Consider the following 19,299-nt stretch of genomic DNA (forward strand, 5'->3'; position numbering starts at 1 on the left):
CGCTTCAGCAGGGGTGTTATTCTTCCTTATCAGGCAGTTTCCCTGACTAGCCATCCTTAGAATACCTCGGCAAAAACCTCATGAACAGGCTGGTTCAGAAGTCATAATTTGTAATAATTTGTCTATTTTCAAGAAATAATTTTATCTAAGTTAGAAACCAGTATTTCGAGCTCAGTCAAACAACACCTGCACTAAATATGAACCACACCCTTGTTGTAATCGCAATACGCCTTTATGGGCGCGGCACAAGGTTTATTTAGGATGCCTTTCTGAACCAATTAAAATAGTGGTTACTATTGGCGCAACTACAAAATACACTGAAAAGAATAGAAGGCCTTGTATTGGCTTTTTGTTCAAAATGTCTGAAGTCCCTCGACGGAAATGACTCGCCGCGCTCTGCTGCCCAGAATATCCTCTCTGGGCTGTATCTGAAGAAAGCCAAGACCGGAAAGCCTCCCCACCTCCCCCGCACCTCTCCCCAAACTTAATGGCCACGCCGGCATCCCCTCTCACGTTAAACGCAAACGTGAACTGCTCCATCCTGGATACCCCAATCCTGGTTTTCCTGAGCCGAAGCGAACGCACTTCGCTGACTTCAGACAAACCCCTTCCACCACTCAACACTCCTCCAACATTACCTATCATAGCCAATATTACAGCAGATGCTACGTCTGCCCTAGCCCGGCGCCCTGTGTCATGTAGTGTGAGAATAACGAAAATCCCCATCACTGACACTCATTCCCCGTCCCACGTACTAGCTGTGGGAGGGCCAGATACCCAGCTCGGACCTCTGTTGTAGGAGCACACCGTTAGAGAGGGCGCGAGCAACCAGCATGAATTAGCGCATACCGAAATAGAGGACACCCCCTCCACCACTACCTAGTGCCGGAGCATCACACCCCAATGAGCTCGGAAAAAGCGTGTTTATTCTTCTTTATTCTTCTGATCGCATTCTTCCCGTCGTTTTCCAGCTTTCGTTTGTAATTTCTGCTGCATGCGCGAAAGAACTTCCTGGTATGGCTAGCGAATGCGGGGGCCAACTGCCTCCCAAGAGAGGTTCATCTACTTTCTCTTTGAATTCAATGCTTAAACTGGGCATTCCAGAGCCCAGGAAACAAAAACAGAAAACAATAAAAGCGCCGGTTCAATTTATAATTCTTTTTTCTCTGCCCGACAGGCCACTTTGATGCTGACCTTCCCGGCCCATCTGCAGACGTTCGTGCGCGAGATGCGTCGTACAGGACGGCGCCTACCAACCATGAGGCACATTACTATTGGGGGCACAGTGCTCACGGAATGGCTATCCAACGCCGCCCGTTCTACGTTTGGAGGCCTCCAGAGCCTACAGAATATGTACGGCATGACTGAAGCGTCTGCCCTTATCTCTGTTCAGCCGGAATACCCTGCAATCTCGGAGCATAGAGGGGACGTTGGCTTCCCAGCAGTAACCGTCAAAGTTAAGGTAACCGGAGTTACTAGGAAATGGGCAAAGATGGGCTTCTCCGGGTGGTCATAATGTGTGCGCAATCCACTGCGGTGAACGGCATACCAGCGCGGAAGACCTTGGATAGTGATCATATCCCAATTGCAAGGAGGTTGTGAAGAGGGAAGAGGTACATGTGGTTACGCTGAAAGCCGGAAATGGAGAAAGTAGTGGGAGTGTGAGGCAAACCGCAGAACAGGGTAGCAGCGTAGGGGCAGATAAGTGTCGCGGTCTTTGGAAGCTGCTGTGAAACGCGCTGCCTGGAAAAGACCCGTCAGTGGGCACGCCGTAATTGCGGCGTCTGGCGGGGCAACTCAAAGCTCTGCACGAAAAGTCAGCTCCCCCGCAGTAGGGACCCACAGGTGGCCGCCGCCAAGGCAGGTGCTAAGAATGGCCTATATTTGTATATTTTCGCATTGCTTTCACATTCTTGTTCACTAAACCTCTCCAATTTATGCTGTTCGAGCAGATCCTCTAACACCCACTGCAGTAATGAACAATGAATAACTTATTTTAATTCGTGCACAAGCACTGGGGGACCAAATGCAAAAAATCAAGATGTTTAACTTGAAGCCTGTGCGGAAAATATGAAGCATAGCGCAGAGTTAAATATCGAAAGAGCAGCCGAATTAAGAAGTGTGCACTTGATAGGCTTGATAAAATGGCAGGTATTTGGGCGCCCGAAACACTGATTCGTAACCACACTCTGCACTTACACTCAGAGTATCATTGCCAAGCGCCATTTTAAATGAACGCTCGGCAAAACCACGTCATTTACCGGTAAAATGCTAGGAACTATTTAGTCAACAATCAAGTCATAACTTTACAAAATAGTGCGGAAGCATCAGAAATAAGGACCTGAAGTAATCCGTGCGTGTGCCCGATCTTGGTATTACTTGAACACACGGTAACATCACAACACAGGCCGGCGAAAAACCATTAGTAACAACGGGTTTTCGACTTATACATCTTCGTCGGTCAACATATTGAATCAACCGATCAACCAGTTATTCAACACTCCAACCGTGCAGTATGCTGGTGCGCGGAAGTTGAGCGGGTGGACCACAAATAATCTGTTCGCTTGCTCTGAAAATTCACATTGTGACACAGCAACAGAGTATCACATTTTTGCGTGTGTGTATTCGACGACGATTTTATACGAAACATATGTTGCGCCCTTTGCGGACTCGTGAAGGGAACAAGCATGGCTTATTTACAAACGCAGAGAAGTCAAAATGAACATAATGGGGCTTAGTTGTGCATCATAATTGAATATGCACCCGACGGCTGCGTCAGTTGTCTGTTTTTTTTTTCGCGTAATATCTGGGAGCATAAGCCTGCCATTCTCAGCCCCGTTGACTATGAAACACCAGTAGCAATTGACGAAAATTGTGATCCAGTAATTGAAGTGCCAAACGAATTTCGCTACAAGTAATATCAGCAGCCATCAGAAGTCCCCCTGGACGTTTATATAGAGGGGGCAATATTTAGGTGTGTGTGTGCGTTGGTCGCCATGTTTTCTTTGTATTGTGCACATGATCAGTAGCAGCAATCATGAACTGTTGAGTACATAGCAGAAATCTATCTGTTCGCAGAGAGGAAGTTACAGAATTCGAAAACAGGTCTTCCAGTTATTGGCCATGAATTGTAACCACTCGACCATGGTTGACGGAGGAAGTTATATTAGCGTACTTTGTGTTTTCGAACATGCTTTGAAATCTAGAAAGAATAAAAAAAACAATCGACTGCAGCTTGACAAACTCACCATTACTGCAATTGGGAACACTGATCCGATGCAAGCACAAGTGCACACCACACACTTACGAGCGTGGGAGGACTATAGATTGCAAGATCTTTGCCTTAGTCGTAGTAGTAGTAAAAAACATTTATTTGTGCAGCAGATTTGTGAGTGGTTTCCTAAGTACGGCTATCCACAAGTTGAGAAGATGGCCTTCGCTCTGGGAAACAGGTGTTGCTGTATGTCGTGATGGCTCTTGGGTTCTCCAGCAGCTCAGGGGTAGGAAGAAAGGATCGGAGAGCGGGAAGTTTGGGATGGTGCTCACACTGTGACATAATATTACGTAGATGAGCGGGTCGTGAGCAAAACTGGTATTCTGAAGGGTATTGAGTTGAAAACTTACGAAGCAGGAGGGCTCGGTGAGTACCGATGTTTATTCCTTTGAGAGTGCAGGGTGAGCGGGAAAGAAAGTGTTGTCTGACAGACGGGAACGCAGGCTTGCTGATGCGCACTCACCCAAATGAAAAAGTGCTCGAGACGAGACACACATGTGATGTGAACCAACAAGAATAAAGACTTCTAGTTCATACGTTGGTGCTCACGGTTGTCGCCCGGCACGGAGGAATAGCCTGTATTAAAAACAATGTTGACTTCCGGGTAGGGTTGCTGTACCGAAAGTAACTTTTATATAGAGGGGGCCACCATCCCTGCTAATGATGTCCGTGTTCTTCAAGCCAATTCCACTAATTAACCGACAGCACATGTCCTCTTCAAACGGTTTGCTGTGCATTTCATCTTTACTGCTTCCTGCACCAATGTTCTGGCTGGCTATCCCTCTGGTACCAATAATAACTACACATTGGGGACACATTTTCTAACGAAGAGCAGTGCTGACACTATTTGTACGTGTCAACCACATTTCGCACACCCAACACTTCAACCACGTGAGTCGGAACCCCGGCGTACCCCTGATGCCAGCAACAGTTTTAAATTGAAACACACATTGTGGTGAATGACAGGAACAGTGATTAAAATATACATATACAGAGTAAACTTTCACAGGAGACGAAAGATCTAATTAGGAAATGGCAAACCATGACAATCTTTACCGCAGCTGACAGAATAGAACTAGCGGAGCTTTCGATGGTAATCAATAGGCGTAAGACAGTTGACATACGGAAGAATATTATCGAGAGGATCGAATACGCTGTAAAGAATGGAGGTAGCCTGAAAGCTGTGAAGAGGCGTCTTGGCGTGGGGAAAAATCAGATGTATGCACTTAAAGATAAGCAAGGCACTGTCAACTCAAATGGGGATAAAATAGTCACAGTGGCCGAGGAGTTCTACAGGGATCTGTACAGTAGCCGGGACATCCAGGATAATGCCGAACGAGATAGTAGCTCAGAGGAGATAGACATCCCACCAGTAACGACCGAAAAAGTAAGGATGGCTTTGAAAGAAATAAAAGGGGGCAAAGCACCTGGTGAGGATCAGATAACAACAGACCTCTTGAAGGATGGCGGAGAAATTGTACTTGAAAAACTGGCAAACATGTATACGCAATGCCTAATGACCGCAACGGTACCGGAATCTTGGAAGAACGCGAACTTTATTCTAATCCATAAGAAAGGTGACATGAAGCACTTGAAAAATTACAGCCCGATCAGCCTACTGTCAGTCGTCTACAAGGTACTTACCAAGGTAATCGCTAACAGAATTTCTGCAAACTTAGATTTCAGTCAACCTAAAGAGGAAGCAGGGTTCGGTAAAGGTTATTCAACAATGGACCACATTCACACGCTAAATGAGGTGATAGAGAAGTGCGCTGAGTATACTAAACCCCTATATATAGCCTTCATAGATTATGAGAAAGCATTTGACTCGGTCGAAACCCTAGCAGTCATTCAGGCATTACGGAACCAGGGGGTAGATGAACATTATGTAAGGATACTAGAGGATATCTACAATGGGTCCACAGCTACCATCATCCTCCATAAGGAGAGCAGTAAAATACCTATAAGGAAGGGTGTCAGAAAAGGAGACACAATCTCTCCAATGTTATTCACAGCATGTTTACAAGAAGTATTCAGAATGTTGGATTGGGAGCAGGTGTGAGTGAGGGTTAATGGAGAATACCTCAGTAACCCCAGATTTTCTTATGGCATTGCTTTGCTAAGTAACTCGGGGGACGAATTGCAAAGCATGCTTTCCGCACTGGACGAACAGAGTAGAACCGTTTGCCTGAAAATTAATATACAGAAAACTAAAGTAATGATAAATAACCTCGGGACAGCACAGCAGTTTGAGATAGGTGGCGAGGCAGTGGAAGTGGTAAGCGATTATATCTACTTAGGCCAAGTTTTGACCCCATATCCCAACCATGAGGCAAAGGTAATTAGAAGGATCAGAATGGGGTGGGGTGCATATGGCAGGCATTCTCAGATAATGAATAGCAGCCTACCATTGTCGCTGAAGAAGAAAGTGTATGACAGCTGCATCTTACCGGTACTCACCTACGGGGCAGAAACTTGGAGGCTGACTAAGAGGGTTCAGCTTAAATTGAGAACAACTCAGCGGGCAATGGAGCGTAATATGATAGGTGTAACATTAAGGGACAAGAAGAGAGCGGAGTGGGTCAGGGAACAAACACGTGTTAAGGACATATTAGTAGAGATTAAGAAGAAGAAATGGACGTGGGCCGGGCATGTAATGGGAAGGCAAGATAACCACTGGTCAATAAGGCTAACAGAGTGGATCCCTAGAGAAGGCAAGCGTTGCAGGGGACGGCAGAAAGTTAGATGGGCAGAAGAGATTAAGAAGTTTGCGGGGATAAATTGGTCACAGTTGGCACAGGACCGAGGTAATTGGAGAATAATGGGAGAGGCCTTTGCCCTGCAGTGGGCGTAGATAGGCTGATGATGGTGATACAAGGTAAAAATCAGGATCAATAAGAGTCCACGTTGCTGTACGGAACGAACAGTTCATCTACGCCTCCACTATTTGCAGCTCCGCCAGCACAGGATAGCCGGAATGAGAAAAGTACACCATCTTCCCGTGAGGAACCCTGATGAGGATGCGAAGCATCGCGGCGGTTCCGTGTGGTTCCATTGTGTTGCCGTTATGCTGAGTGATCTGGTTTTTACTAGCGTCAGAGGGAATTCCGCGTCCGGGTCCACACCGGTGGTAAAGGCACGCAAGTGCTGTTGTGTTACGGTGAGTAGGCGGTGGTTCTCGAGGCGCCGAAACCCGTCCATCATGTTCTTGTCGATGTTGTCTCTGTGGTAGAATCGGTAGTCTCCGTCAGCTTTAGTGAGGTAAAGGTTGTTGACATTGGTGCACCGGCTGAGAGCAATGTACACGCCCTCCTCTTCGCAGCTTTGTCTTCTCGTTCTTTTTCTTCTTCGGCGGTTCCCCTACGGGAAGATTACGACGGTGGGTGAACGCGAACCTATCTCGTGATGGATTTTTTGATTGGCCAATCCCTAGGGGCATCCTGCCACAATCAGCATCAGAGGCGCTGGGGACGGGGCTGGATGAGCTGCAAGGCGCGTGGCGCTTCCCGCCACAGCTTTCCCACGGGAAATTTAGCATCCCCCTCTAAAGTTTTCAGTTCGTCGTTTCCGTTGACGTTCAGCTTCGCATGCCTTCGTTGTATCAGTAGGTTCTTGACGCAGTTTGAATGCGTCAAGGACATCAGGCGCGTTCGTAGCACTTGCTCGTGTCCCGGATTTGTAGCGTAGTGGGAAGAGCACCGCGTACCTCCCGTTGCGGCCAGAGAGTCGTAGGATCGAAACCGGGCGCCGCTAACTATTTCGTTTTTTATAGTGTAGTATCGCGGAGGTGTGGGTGTAAGGAGGAGAGTTGCGCATGCGCAGTGAGCGTGTGGACGGCGCCTCCATCAACGACGCAGGACCAGGCGGGCCTAAGAAATGCTTTGCATTGAACAGAAAACAACAGTGAATCTTCCCTTGATGCGGTGCAACAAGCCATCTCGTTGACAGTCTATGCATTCCCAAAAGCTGGACGCTGTGTCATGCTCTCCGAGTTCCACGAAGCTATGCTCTGGTACCGTTGCCAATGGTGCTATTGGCAGTAACCATTGCCACAGAGATAAGCGTTTCTACTCTGGTTGAAATTGCATAATGCATTCTTTTCCGATCGGTTTTCCTCAGCTTCGCTATGCTAGCCTAATGGGATTGTAAACAATGCATAAGCTACTGATCGCGGTTTCGGGAGATTGCCTATCTGATTTCCTGCCCCCTGTCGCACGTGTGATCTAATACGTGATAGCACCTCCCGTTAGCTTAGGTCGCTTACACGACCTAAGCTAATAGTTTTTGTACGCACTGGTGCACTAACACCTACAGGCCACCAAACACACCCACACTTAAACCCAAGCACAATGTCTGCGTAGGTATTCAAACACACACTGAAAACCGTATCCACACACCACATGCCCAGACACACATGGAAGGTGTGTGTACCTCCGTGCCAGAGATGTCCAAATTACTTGTAAAAAGTAATTAAATTACATTAGTCATTACATTCCTAGAATTTTGTTACAATATAATTAAAGTACATTCGAAATTACACACGGCCAAAGGTTACTGTTACTTCGCAAAAGTAATGAAATTACTTTGCAATTACGTCAACAAAAATTCATCATTTGACAAACAGTTCGCGCGTTTCCGTGCTTATCCACGCCGGATGAAAACAAGCGCCTTCATGACAGCGCGCTTACACAAGTGACCAGCGCAACGAAGCCTTAAATACAATTTGCACGTTTTTGTGTAACCCCGCTAACTGTCACCACGGCATTCCCGGAAAGCATGAAAAGGGAATGAAGGTGTACGAGAAAGCATGCAGAGCTTTCATCGAAGCGTTGTTTTCCTCGCGTTCGTAGAGTTCCCATGTCCAGAGAATCTCTGGGCATTTGAACTCTACTTGGTCAACTTTTCTTAGTCAAGATTTTATGCTGTAAAATTAGCGCACAGGCTATATAGTAGCCAAAGTAATTGGGAAAGTAATCAGTAATTTCCATAATATTACTGGCCTAATTTATTTCATTACTAAATTACCAACACTCAATAGTAATTAATTACATTATTCATTACAGTAAAAAGTAATTTAACTGCTGTAATTTCGTAAGTGACAAGTCTGCTCCGTGTGTACTGTGGGGTGGAGGTTGAAGTGAGTTAAACGCTCCCCGCATTTCATAATGTCTTTCGCTTTTAACGTTCCGCAAGAAGGCAATAGATTCCGCGGTAAACTGCGTGTAATGGTGACCCAAAGACTGTCCCAAACCAATGTAAAACAGCCTTCACAACTGGGGCATTACAAATTTAATTTCAGTATTGGCACTTATAGGGGTCATTGCCAGTGGCACTGCGTGTACGATTACGACGTCATTCTTCACTGTTCTCTGATAGCTGGCGAGTTTCTACTCCTAACATTTAATAAGATATGAGAGAAATGCTGCAGGTGAAAATGTAAATGAATCTTCGTGTTTGTGGCAGTGAGAAATGAGTTCTACTCCTGCACACTAATCACGTTTTCTTTCCTGGTTTCATTGGAAGGTTGTGGACACAATAACGGGAGAAAAGCTAGGCCCAAAACAAATGGGACAGATCTGCTTCCACAGCGCTTTCATGGTGAGAGGCTACTACAAGAATCCCAAGGAGTCGGCAGACCTGTTTGACAAAGATGGCTGGATGAAATCAGGTAAAGCAAAAGCAGAACACCAAAACAACTCAAAAGCTACAAGTGGGTCATACTATTTTTAAGCGTTTTAGCCTACACACTAGGAATGATGAGAATTCAAGGGGAAAGGAGGTTTTCTTTGTGGAGACGAGGTACAACGATTGACGCAGGTTTTAACCGTTGAACTCCGCATATTGTTCTGCAATAGTTTTGAAACCACAAACAATTTTGTTTTCCAAATCGACTACATGTTACGATTTTATTTCAACTCCACGGTTTAGTAGTTTTTTCAATGAATGCAAAGGTTTTTGGTAGTGGATTGCCAGTCTTTTCTTAGCGAAAGCAAGATTGAAGACCATGCCTCTCGCTTTTGCACAATCTATACTCTATAAAAAAAGGTGGCTTTCAACTGAAATATTGAGAGAAATGTCTGCTTAAGCAACAAATTTTGAAAATCAAATGGCTTTTTCCTCTATTCGACCGCGTCGTCAATACGCAGTACACAACTGTTCAAGGTTTTATAAAGGAAGCTGACAGGAGCCTGTCAGAAAAAAGATCAATTTTGTAACACTCCTACACATTCCATATGGGACTTGCCAGGTACCACTCTATTATTCGTACAATTCGAAGTTTCGCGAAATTCTTCCTCATAAACTTATCTTGAGCGTAACGTTATACTCTGTTCACCGCTTCTGCCGACACATTTGTCAATATCTGGACCAGTTTATCTGGCCGTTGGGGAATGCGTTATCTAACCATCTCGTATAGTTAAATGCGCCGTAGTAAACACTAGACGCCACGTGCGCTAGTCGCCACCGGCTTGATTAACTTGTTCAATTGAGAGTAACGGCACTATGGACGGAAAACGTGTCCGCTAGATCATTGACTGTCTTTGCACACCGGTATAGATAATTTATTTTTGCAGCTATCACTTGAAAGCGCCATAAATATTGGCGAATCGAACGCATATAGGTACAAGTATACGTACCGTGAAGCTTTCATTGTGCCATGCCTGGGTTCAAAGAAACTAGGCTGTGGTATTTTTTAGCGTTACTGTGCTTGTGATACTTGCAGATTTTTTGGTGAGCCGCGATATATTAGAAGCAGAGTTCAACGTTTCTACTGGCGTGGCGAAGAGTCGAGCCATTAGCGTGCCCTGAAAACGTGATACACACAGAGACTAAGGATTTTCGAACCATTCTCTTTCTATCTCTCGCCACTCAGGCGAACTCCAAAGTGGCCGGTGTTATCTCGCGCAACATGCCGCCCCCCGCCTTCCCGCTGCAGGCCGTTTTTCGAGAACCACGGGCGCCATACCCGGGAATGAGTTAGAGTTATATACTGTAAGAGTAAACCCAGCGGATCCCAACAGGGGACTTAGCAGCACCTGCGCACTCCGCTTCCCAAACTAGGTGAAGAGCAAACGAAAGCTTTACTTTATTTAGACGATGTAAATCACCTACAACCATGTAATATTTGTTTAGAAGGTGCAAATTTGGCTCAGGTTTGTTTCTTATCGGAGATTTGGAGCAATGACAAGCCTGTTCCTACCCGCGCATCCCCTAAAATAAAACATTTGGGGTTTCTTGAACGGATTTTATTTGCGGATGACAATGTTTGCAATCCTTACGTTTTATGCACGGTTGTGACTGCGAACAAAGAGATGCGACAATTATAGGCATAACTTTAGAACGTGCTCATACAGCGTGCAAATTGGCCTGTGCATTCTTGTCTATCATAACGAGCTGTCGAAAAGAATAGGTTTTTGAGACATCAGCTTGCTTTTTAACTTGCCATGGAGACCACGTGATGATCTTCATACCCAGAAGACCAGTAGGCAGTTCAGTAGAACTACGTATTGAATGTATGGTGTTCGATCATTATGAACCAGTTAGTTATGAGTGAAGACATGTATTTGTCCCCGGCCGAATTCGGGAGCTGTGAAAAAAGAACGCCTGCGCCTAATACAGGCAAAACCATGGCATGATCTTGTCTATTCCGGCAAAAAAACTCTGACTGTAAACGCTGTAGGTGCACTTTTGTATTATAGACGTATATGCACGAGTAAAATGCTGCCGCAATGCTGCACAATTTAGCGCCGCCTCCTTAGTGCACAGAATGTCGTTGTGATTGCAGCGTGGAATTTTTAGACTTAAACGTTGATTACGTGCCGTGATATAGATTGACGTTGAACAAACGCACACATTCCAGATATTACCAAGCGAAATTTTATGCACTGATTGGTAGCGCCGCTAACACTACATGCAGCCCGGGTACTTTAGGAGTAGCTTTGTAAGCAGTAATTTCAGTCTAGATAATAACAATGCCACTGCATATGACAATTTCGGTCGCCCTTTAAGCTAGCTGAAGGAGGCCTGTAAGAAAACGGTAGTAATAAACCAATACAGGGCTGAGCATCGATGCCTTACCCGTTGTGTTATGGCACTCATAAAAGAAACAAATTTCGTTCTAGCGAGAGGTCACCCAGCCCCTGAAAACACAGCTCTAAGAGGCGAGTTCCGCATGGTGAGAAATAGAGTGAACGCGCAGATTCTTTGCTCAAACAGGCAATTCTGTACCGAACACTTCAAAACGTCTACTCACAATATGACAAAAACCTGTTCCATAATAAATCAGTAGCGAGGTAACGAACGCCTGGCTACAAAAACATAATAGAACTTATCTTTGGTTCCGCCACTTCCGACCTAGCCAGCAAAGTCAATTAAACGTTTTCATTAGAAGAAAACGGTCTCGCTCATTGTCCAAGTCACAATATACTAACAAATCATGTCATCGTCCACATTTACCCGGTTTTTCACAGAGCCTGATCTCCTTTGCAGAGTCAGTATTTTAAGCCGCAACATATCACCAGGGCTCTATAACATACACTAAGGTAATCTCTGCAGAAATATTGGGTATTTAAAAGGTATTTGTTTATAATAAAAAAAATAATTGAACATTGTTCTCGGTCCGGCTGTCCGCACGCGTGGTTCCCCACTACAAAAGGTGCAAAAAAACGGCCCTTCAATGTGCCGTCTCATTTCGGTTGTATATTGTTCATCGCAAATTCTTGAAAAGCACATATTAGGTGCCATGACTTCTTTTGTAACAAAACACGAGTTACTGAGTGAGCATCAATGCGGTTTTATCTCCGGCGCGGGCACGCAGGTGTTACTTAAAAAGTTGTCTGATACCCTTGAGAACAGCATAGATTAGAATGAGGTTTCGTTTAGGGTACTTCTTAACGTTAAGACAGCGTTTATTACTTTGAACAATGATACACTCTGTACAAAATTATACTGGTATGGCTTATAGGGACCATTTCTATATCGGCTTCAAGATTACCTGAGGGATCGTTTCGAAGTGGTCTCACTTGGATCGGTGCTGAGAGATAGTATTCGACTTCAGAGAGGTGTCCGGCAAGGCTCAGTTTTTCACCTCTTCGTTTTAGTTCGTATGTAATGACTTCACTATATTTGTTAAAACTTCGAAAGCTTATTAATACGCTGTTGAACCCTGCTGGTAACTGGCAACTCTGGTTATTCGCTTGCTCTCTCAGACCTTCAAGGTGATACCAGAAATGTAGCCGATTGGTTTGAAGCAAACTTAATAAAAATCAACCCTGTAAAAAAGTCGGCTAGTTTACTGATGATGGTAGCATTTGCTGGCGCAAGGCCAACTAAGGCAAAGAGCGCCAAAAACAGATTTCTGAAATCCAGGGGAAACAGTGCCAAATGACTGCTTCATTACGATATACACATCTAATTATGTATCTTGATCCAGTGCCCGTATTTTCTGAGTCAAGACTGTTGAATACCTACATGTATATTTTTATGGGCATCTTTGGTGGAAAACACACAATACTCACAAGTGTAAAAAGCTTAGAAGTACTGCATGTGTGTTGTAGAACCTAACTGTGTTTCTGTCTTTCTCTGTTCGAAAAATACTAGCTCAAACTTTCGGTTCTAGTGTTCGTCTAGATGACATGTGCTGTTTTTCCAACTGCTGCGCTACCTGGAAAAAAAGAGTGTACAGTATTTTAAAAACATAGCCAAGAGTTTTCTGTATAGGTCACACGTGCCGCATTCGCGCCGTGTATTTAAGGAAAGCGGTTTACCGTCATTTGATACATTGTTTAAGCAAATCGTCGTGCGAAATATTTGTGTTGTACGGATTACCGAACTCCCAATGTAAACGTATGCGTCGGCGGCACATGGGCGCATGACACCAAGGGTCCGTACCAATTACGGAATGCCTGCAAAGCCATATTATGTACCTGCGATCTTCAACAAATTGCATGACGAATTTTTCTCTTCAAATACGCGGAACCAGTCGTGTGCTGCTATTCTAGTGTTATAATTCTGCTGAAGTATGTATGCGTGTGTGGTAACAGTTTGTTATTTCTGTTTTCTCTATTTGCTTTCGGTGGTGCGGCAAAGGCCACCCACGTAGCTAGTACCGATGTTGATTTTGTTGCATTGTGTTTGTCTGTTTGCTTTCGCCTTTTCTGTTTGTCTGTTTTTGTTTTTGTTTTGTTTTGTTTTTGGCCTACCTTTTATGTTTTTACGTTTCTCTTTGTTTTTTTGTTAGCTTGTCTTTTTTTTACCTCCCTATCCAGTTATCGCCATCAGTGAGTGCTTTTTAAAGAAGTGAAAGCCGTCGCTACATAGCGATGCCGCAGAAGCCGACCTGTTGGCTTTGGCGTGGCCATTTTACCTTTGTATGTAATCCTCGATTATAAATGTCATTTATAATATTTGCTTGCAGTGTGAGGACATTCCGCCTTCCTTACAAGGTGCATCACCGCATAATGGATTGTTAATAGATGGTGTGAAACACCAATTCACAGCTGAGCAATGTGAGGGCCGTAATTGTTTTCAAGACGGGCTTTGACCATCACAAACCGGCTCTTCTAGAGGCACTGGAAGCGTGTAATGCCTGATGTGTAGCATTCTGGGTGTATCTCAACACCGTAATCATTGGTTTTCAATAATAGAGCTTGCACTTTTGTTTCATGCTTTTTACGATTCTGGGGCTGCATTTGTCACCGGCACACTTATTTACTATAATGCTAATATGCTATTGCCTTTTTTCTAGCTGTATTTTTTTAAGTAGAAAATAAAAAAAATTACGCTCACCTAGCGTCGCGGGAACCCTGGTGTGATGCGACGCTGAGGGGGGTTCAAGCGCAAGCAGAGAGCAACCGTCGACCGAAAGGCCGCCGGAGAGCGGCACACCGGTTATATGCGCAGCGCGCACGAAGGAGAGGAGACCGCGGAAGAGAGATTACTGAACATGCGCCGGCGCCAGTTTGTCTGCCGCGGCTATGGCGCAACACAATCCAACGCAATCCACTTTTATCCAATCAAATCCAAATCCAATCCAATCCAATCCCACTCAATTCAGTCCAAGCCAAGCCAAGCCAATCCATTCGAATACAATCCAACGTCCCTCGCGAGAGAGGGGCATCGGAGAGGAAAGGGGGTGAGCGGTGGAGAGCGCAGCTCACGCGGCGAGGAGAATGGGGGGGGGGGGGGGGGGGCGGACGCTGACGACGACGACGCCGGATGCAGGGACAAGACGAGTGAATTAGATGCAGTCGCATGTAAAATTGAGTGTATTACTGTAGTAGTACATATATTTCTAGCAAGGACTCATGCCTAGTAATATGGTATATACCAGATCAATACTCGAACCCTTTCTTTTAAAATATTGGGCAGGACTCATTGTTTTAGTGGTGGCATATGTTCTCGCATGGTTGGATCAGCAATGTGAAAAATTCGCGAAAAAAGCAAAACTCGCAAATGTTGGTTTGTCACGAAGGCTGTACCTTCCAGTTTATTATTTAAGAGCAGTCATATTTCTTGCTCGGTCATCTCCAGGAAAAGCTTTAAAACGCATTTGCTTGGGCAAAGTCGACAGGTTTGTGAAAATATTATGACTATATCCGCAAACTTCCCAGGTGATTGCGGATTCTACGACGAAGAAGGACGTCTATACTACAGCGAGCGGCTCAAGCAGATGATTAAGTGCATGGACAACCAGGTTGTTCCCGGCGAGCTGGAAGAATTGCTGCTCCTGGAGTTCGGAGACGAGATTGCAGAGGTGTCCGTAGTGGGTTTGCCCCACCACGAGTACGGGGAAGCAGCTGCGGCTGCCATCGTTCTCACGGAGAAAGGAAGGCAGCAGGATCGGTCGGACTTTGCTCACAAGATCAAAGCCACAATTGCAGGTGAAGCATCACAAGTCTTTGCCTCCTTTGTCGTCTTCTATCAGCATCAGGTATTAAAAAGTGTGTTGAACTGCAAGATTTGGCTTCTTAAAACGAGCACTAGTTGAATTGTTGTATATGGGACTTGCAAAGTGACAAAAACGTGTTAAATGAAACTAGGCCGTGCTCGTACTTGTATCGCAATGGTAGCTTTCTCGGAGGTAAAAAACGGGCTCGCACCAACTGGGTTGTTTATCTTGCACACTAAATTCCTTAAAGGAGCCATGAAGAAAAAATACAACTTCATTTAAATTGAAAAAACTAGGATTCAGTATCTCACTCAGCTCCATTACAGCAACAAAAGATGGTTTTAACGAAAAAAGCAAGAAGTATTTGAAAACTTTCAAATTTTGTGCCACAGGGACGTATTATGACCAAGAATGACGTCATACGGGCCAAAAATAAAATATAATTTTCAGTGCTTCAACTGCACGTTAACATTTAGGTGATGTGGTCAAATGGAACTAGAGGCCCCATTACAGACGTCCAGTCATGTGTCGTCGCGACAGGTCAGTTAGGCGGCCGCAAATCGCACAGGCAAGGTTCCGTGACGTCATCGAAAAGTTGCGGGAAATCGGCTAGGGGGTCGTGACTGCTTCACACGTTTTCTTTATTATCTCCGTTATTTCTGCGAAGATTGCGATGATATTGGCATCATTTTTATCGGGACTAAGCAGTCTTTCTATTAAACCTAACTTCTGTTTTGTCTTCATGGCTCCTTTAAACAAGCTTGCTTACTGAACGGGTTGAACCCTGCCCTACGAGGGCAGCAAACATTGTGGTTCGAAGTGTATTTGTGAAGGTATATTATAGAACATGTTGCAAAACAGGAACTTGTCAGCAAAGAAGAGTTTTAGGATGATGTAATTTGAGTGACACAAAAATCGCGGGGTTGGAAATAATATGAAAATATGCTTAAAATACGAATGGTTTCTTTCGCTTTCGCAAATGAACAGTTTTATGCAATGTCATTTTTAAAATTTTTGCACCTGCGTCATAGTGCAGGGCTTCTGCTGCTCCAAACAATTTCGCTCTTCTCACGAGAACATGTATGATAAAGAGCAAGTTGAAATTTAACCTGGTTCGAGAGGGCAGAAAGGCAGCGGGAATACCAAGCCCATAATTAAATCTTCTTTTGGGGGGTACTCACTCGAAATATCCGCCGAAGAAAACATTCTTGCGAATTTTCGAACCTCTAGTATATCGGTCCGTTTTTTGGAAAGTGTATTTTACATCTTTCACCTATGACAGTTTTACCACTTCGCGCACTGAATAAAGTACAGGAAATGTTTAGACTAAACAATATTTTATAAACCAAGAGTACTAAAATAATTCCCTGTGTAATAGATTAAAATTCAAGTGTTGCATCCATGCTAACCGAGGGAAAGTTTATTATTCAGTGCAGCACATCTCCCTATGCTGAGAAATGTCCTACAGAAATGGTTAATATATGCTTTCCCGTAAAGGAAAGCTTCAAAGCCAAATACTTTGGGCTAAATGAACAAGATCAGCAAAAAATGTTTCGTATAAACGAACGTTGCTATTGTAAATTGGAGGTTTTTGGAATATAGCGTGGGGAAACCGCAAACTGGCCAGAGACACAGACACGACTAAGCTTTTTTATATTACACGAGAAAACTGCACTTTGGAGTTCAACACCGAGCAATATTGCGAAGGTTTTGCTCCGGTGATTTTTGTCAATCTTTTTTTCTTTCAGATAAGCTCTCAGTGCACAAACATCTACATGGTGGCGTCTTCTTTATGGAGTCTTTTCCAAGGACTGAAAGCTCTAAAGTGGACCGTATTGCTTTGGCTGGTTTACTTCTCATCAACTTAAGCAACTGAAAAGTTTCATACGCAATGTTTTCAGCTTAACCTTAAACAAAACAATATTTGGTGTCATGTATTGGTCAACACGTCAGAGCAAAACAAAACTAGGCCTTTATGCCTTCACTGCACGAAATCCTTTGTTGGTTGCTTCACATCAGTCTTATTGTTTGTGGTGTCCAGTCGCCAGTGCAACACTGGTGGCTCGAGCAATTGTTGTCCAAGGATCAGCTGTAGAGCCTAATAAAGTAGTAACATGTGCTTCTTCGTAGAAAAGAGTCCTGATCTGCGTACGTGATTGCAATGCGTGAATGAAATGATTCATGAATTGCTTCAAGCTTACGAAGAATGCCATGACTCACTTTCAGTGGTCCGACCGCTACGGGCGATGCCAAATGTTTAACTAAGTACAGTTTGTAGAGGCAAACTTGGGTTCCCCAAATTCCTCTTTCTGCTAAGCTCTGCTTACTTTCTCTCAAAACGAGAAGAATAAAATTTCCCCTGGGAATAAATATCACAAGCTGTTCTACATTGTGTTTCCGTCTCCTTTTTACCTTTGGCATCTTATTCATGTGCCGCCAATTATTTTGAGAGGCACAGGAGATACACTTCACGCTACAGCTGCCAAAAAGTTCTAGCTCTCCATGGCTGGAGGGTCCGTGTTCTACGCATATTCCGATTAGGCCAGTGCTGCGTGCAATACACTAAAGCTTCATCCGCCATAGTCAACGAGCTCAGGTAGCTCGGTGATTACGCACTAGACTTCTACACTAAATACACTTGTTAAAACTTGAAAAACACTTTACTAGCTTCAAAGGATGATTCCGAAATAAGAGGCACGCAGGAGGCTCACAAGACACCCACAGTTGAAGTCTAGCCATCATCCGGCGGGGGCTTCTTTCTTTTCACCGCCATTTTTATGCTTGTGAAATGTTTTAATGTATTAACCAACGCCAACTTTCTGCCGTAATCCCTGTTGAAATCTCATGCAAAATCAAATGCGTTTTCTTTTTACTTTTTAAAGTTGCTGCAATTTTCTTTAGAGAAGAAAACAACTCTGCGCTTTCGATCCATGTGTAACGTTATGCTTTCTCATAAAAATTTAAAAGCGGTGCTTTCGAAGGTTGCCAAGGTGAAAGAAAGCGTGTATTCACTCAAATGCGTTTAAGAACGAAGCGTGATGCAATGTAGTCTGTTAGAAGAAGGAACCTGCATTTTCTGACTAGTAGTTTTGCATCTCCAAGATTATCTGTTTACCTTGTGGCATCCTGGGACAAATAGAATCATTGCCCATCGGCGAACAAAAAGCAGCCGACAGGACGGACACGATATAAAATGTCTACCAAAAAGATTCGACTGTTGGAGGGAAATTACTGGCCGCTCTACTGAGGACGAAGTTCATGGTACATTCAGTGATTCTCCTCGTTCATGTCAGATGCAGCATGTGAAAGTTTCTTGCTGGTTTGAACAGCTGACTTCCAATCGGGTCAGCTCCAACAAATTCAGACGACAGAAGCTCGTCTATGGAAATATACCACTAGCAGCAACAATACACAGCGCAGAAAGCCTCAATGGCGTGCATTAAGATATCGCCTCACCATAAACATAAACGCAACACAATTTGAGAAATTACGGATCTTCAACGGTGACCCGTCATACGAGTACAAAATGCTTGAGTAAAACAAGTTGGCCTGCATCAATAGATTACGTTGGCGTGAGTGTGAATTCACCATTATCCCTACTAGTCAGGCAGAAAATGCCAGAACCGTGAAAGCAGCTGTCCACGCCTTCTTGGCTTGAGTACTATGGTTACGGACGTCACAAAAAAATTGTGAGAGGCGAGACCTCATTGGAGAAGCATCTATAGATGTTGCCCTGACATAGAAAGTTTTTGCGTTTGCACACTCATAACAAACACGAATCAAAACTTTGAGCTTCTCCTATTTAGAAAATACTGAATAAGCTTTTATAAATTGCAAGGGAGACCGGCTGCTACCACCACTATTTAGTCAATCATCACGTATTCAGTTTGTATCGCAAAGCATTACGGTGGGATCTGCGAAATCAATACCCTACGACGATGAACGCCCGAGATTTTAGATGCGACGCTGAGAGGAGCATCTCCTCATGCCGGCGGCCCTGTCCTGCGTGCGTCCGTCGTCCGCGTCGGCACAGCTGCGTCTCTCCTCCGCTCGCCTCCTCTCCTCTCTCCCATACGAACACTCTCTCCCAACATCTGCGGTTGCGCTGCGCGCGGCGCCCCACGCGGCTGCGCACTGT

At 44.5% G+C, this 19,299-nt stretch overlaps 1 protein-coding gene across 1 annotated transcript in view; it reads left to right on the forward strand.

The window, feature by feature from the left end:
• The window catches only part of LOC144175501 (putative 4-coumarate--CoA ligase 1), a gene marked incomplete in the record, with an annotated part of 354,765 nt that extends 337,251 nt beyond the window's left edge, over positions 1-17,514 (forward strand). Inside the window, 4 exon segments of the mRNA XM_077704581.1 lie at positions 1,178-1,462; positions 8,798-8,942; positions 14,884-15,153; positions 16,910-17,514. Of these exon segments, the coding sequence (XP_077560707.1) occupies positions 1,178-1,462; positions 8,798-8,942; positions 14,884-15,153; positions 16,910-17,037 (828 nt within the window).
• Between the last annotated feature and the right edge of the window lie 1,785 nt (positions 17,515-19,299).

Source organism: Haemaphysalis longicornis, unplaced genomic scaffold, assembly GCF_048455015.1.
Source record: "Haemaphysalis longicornis isolate Haplotype H1 unplaced genomic scaffold, Haemaphysalis longicornis Haplotype H1 scaffold_3, whole genome shotgun sequence".
NCBI lineage: Eukaryota > Metazoa > Arthropoda > Arachnida > Ixodida > Ixodidae > Haemaphysalis > Haemaphysalis longicornis.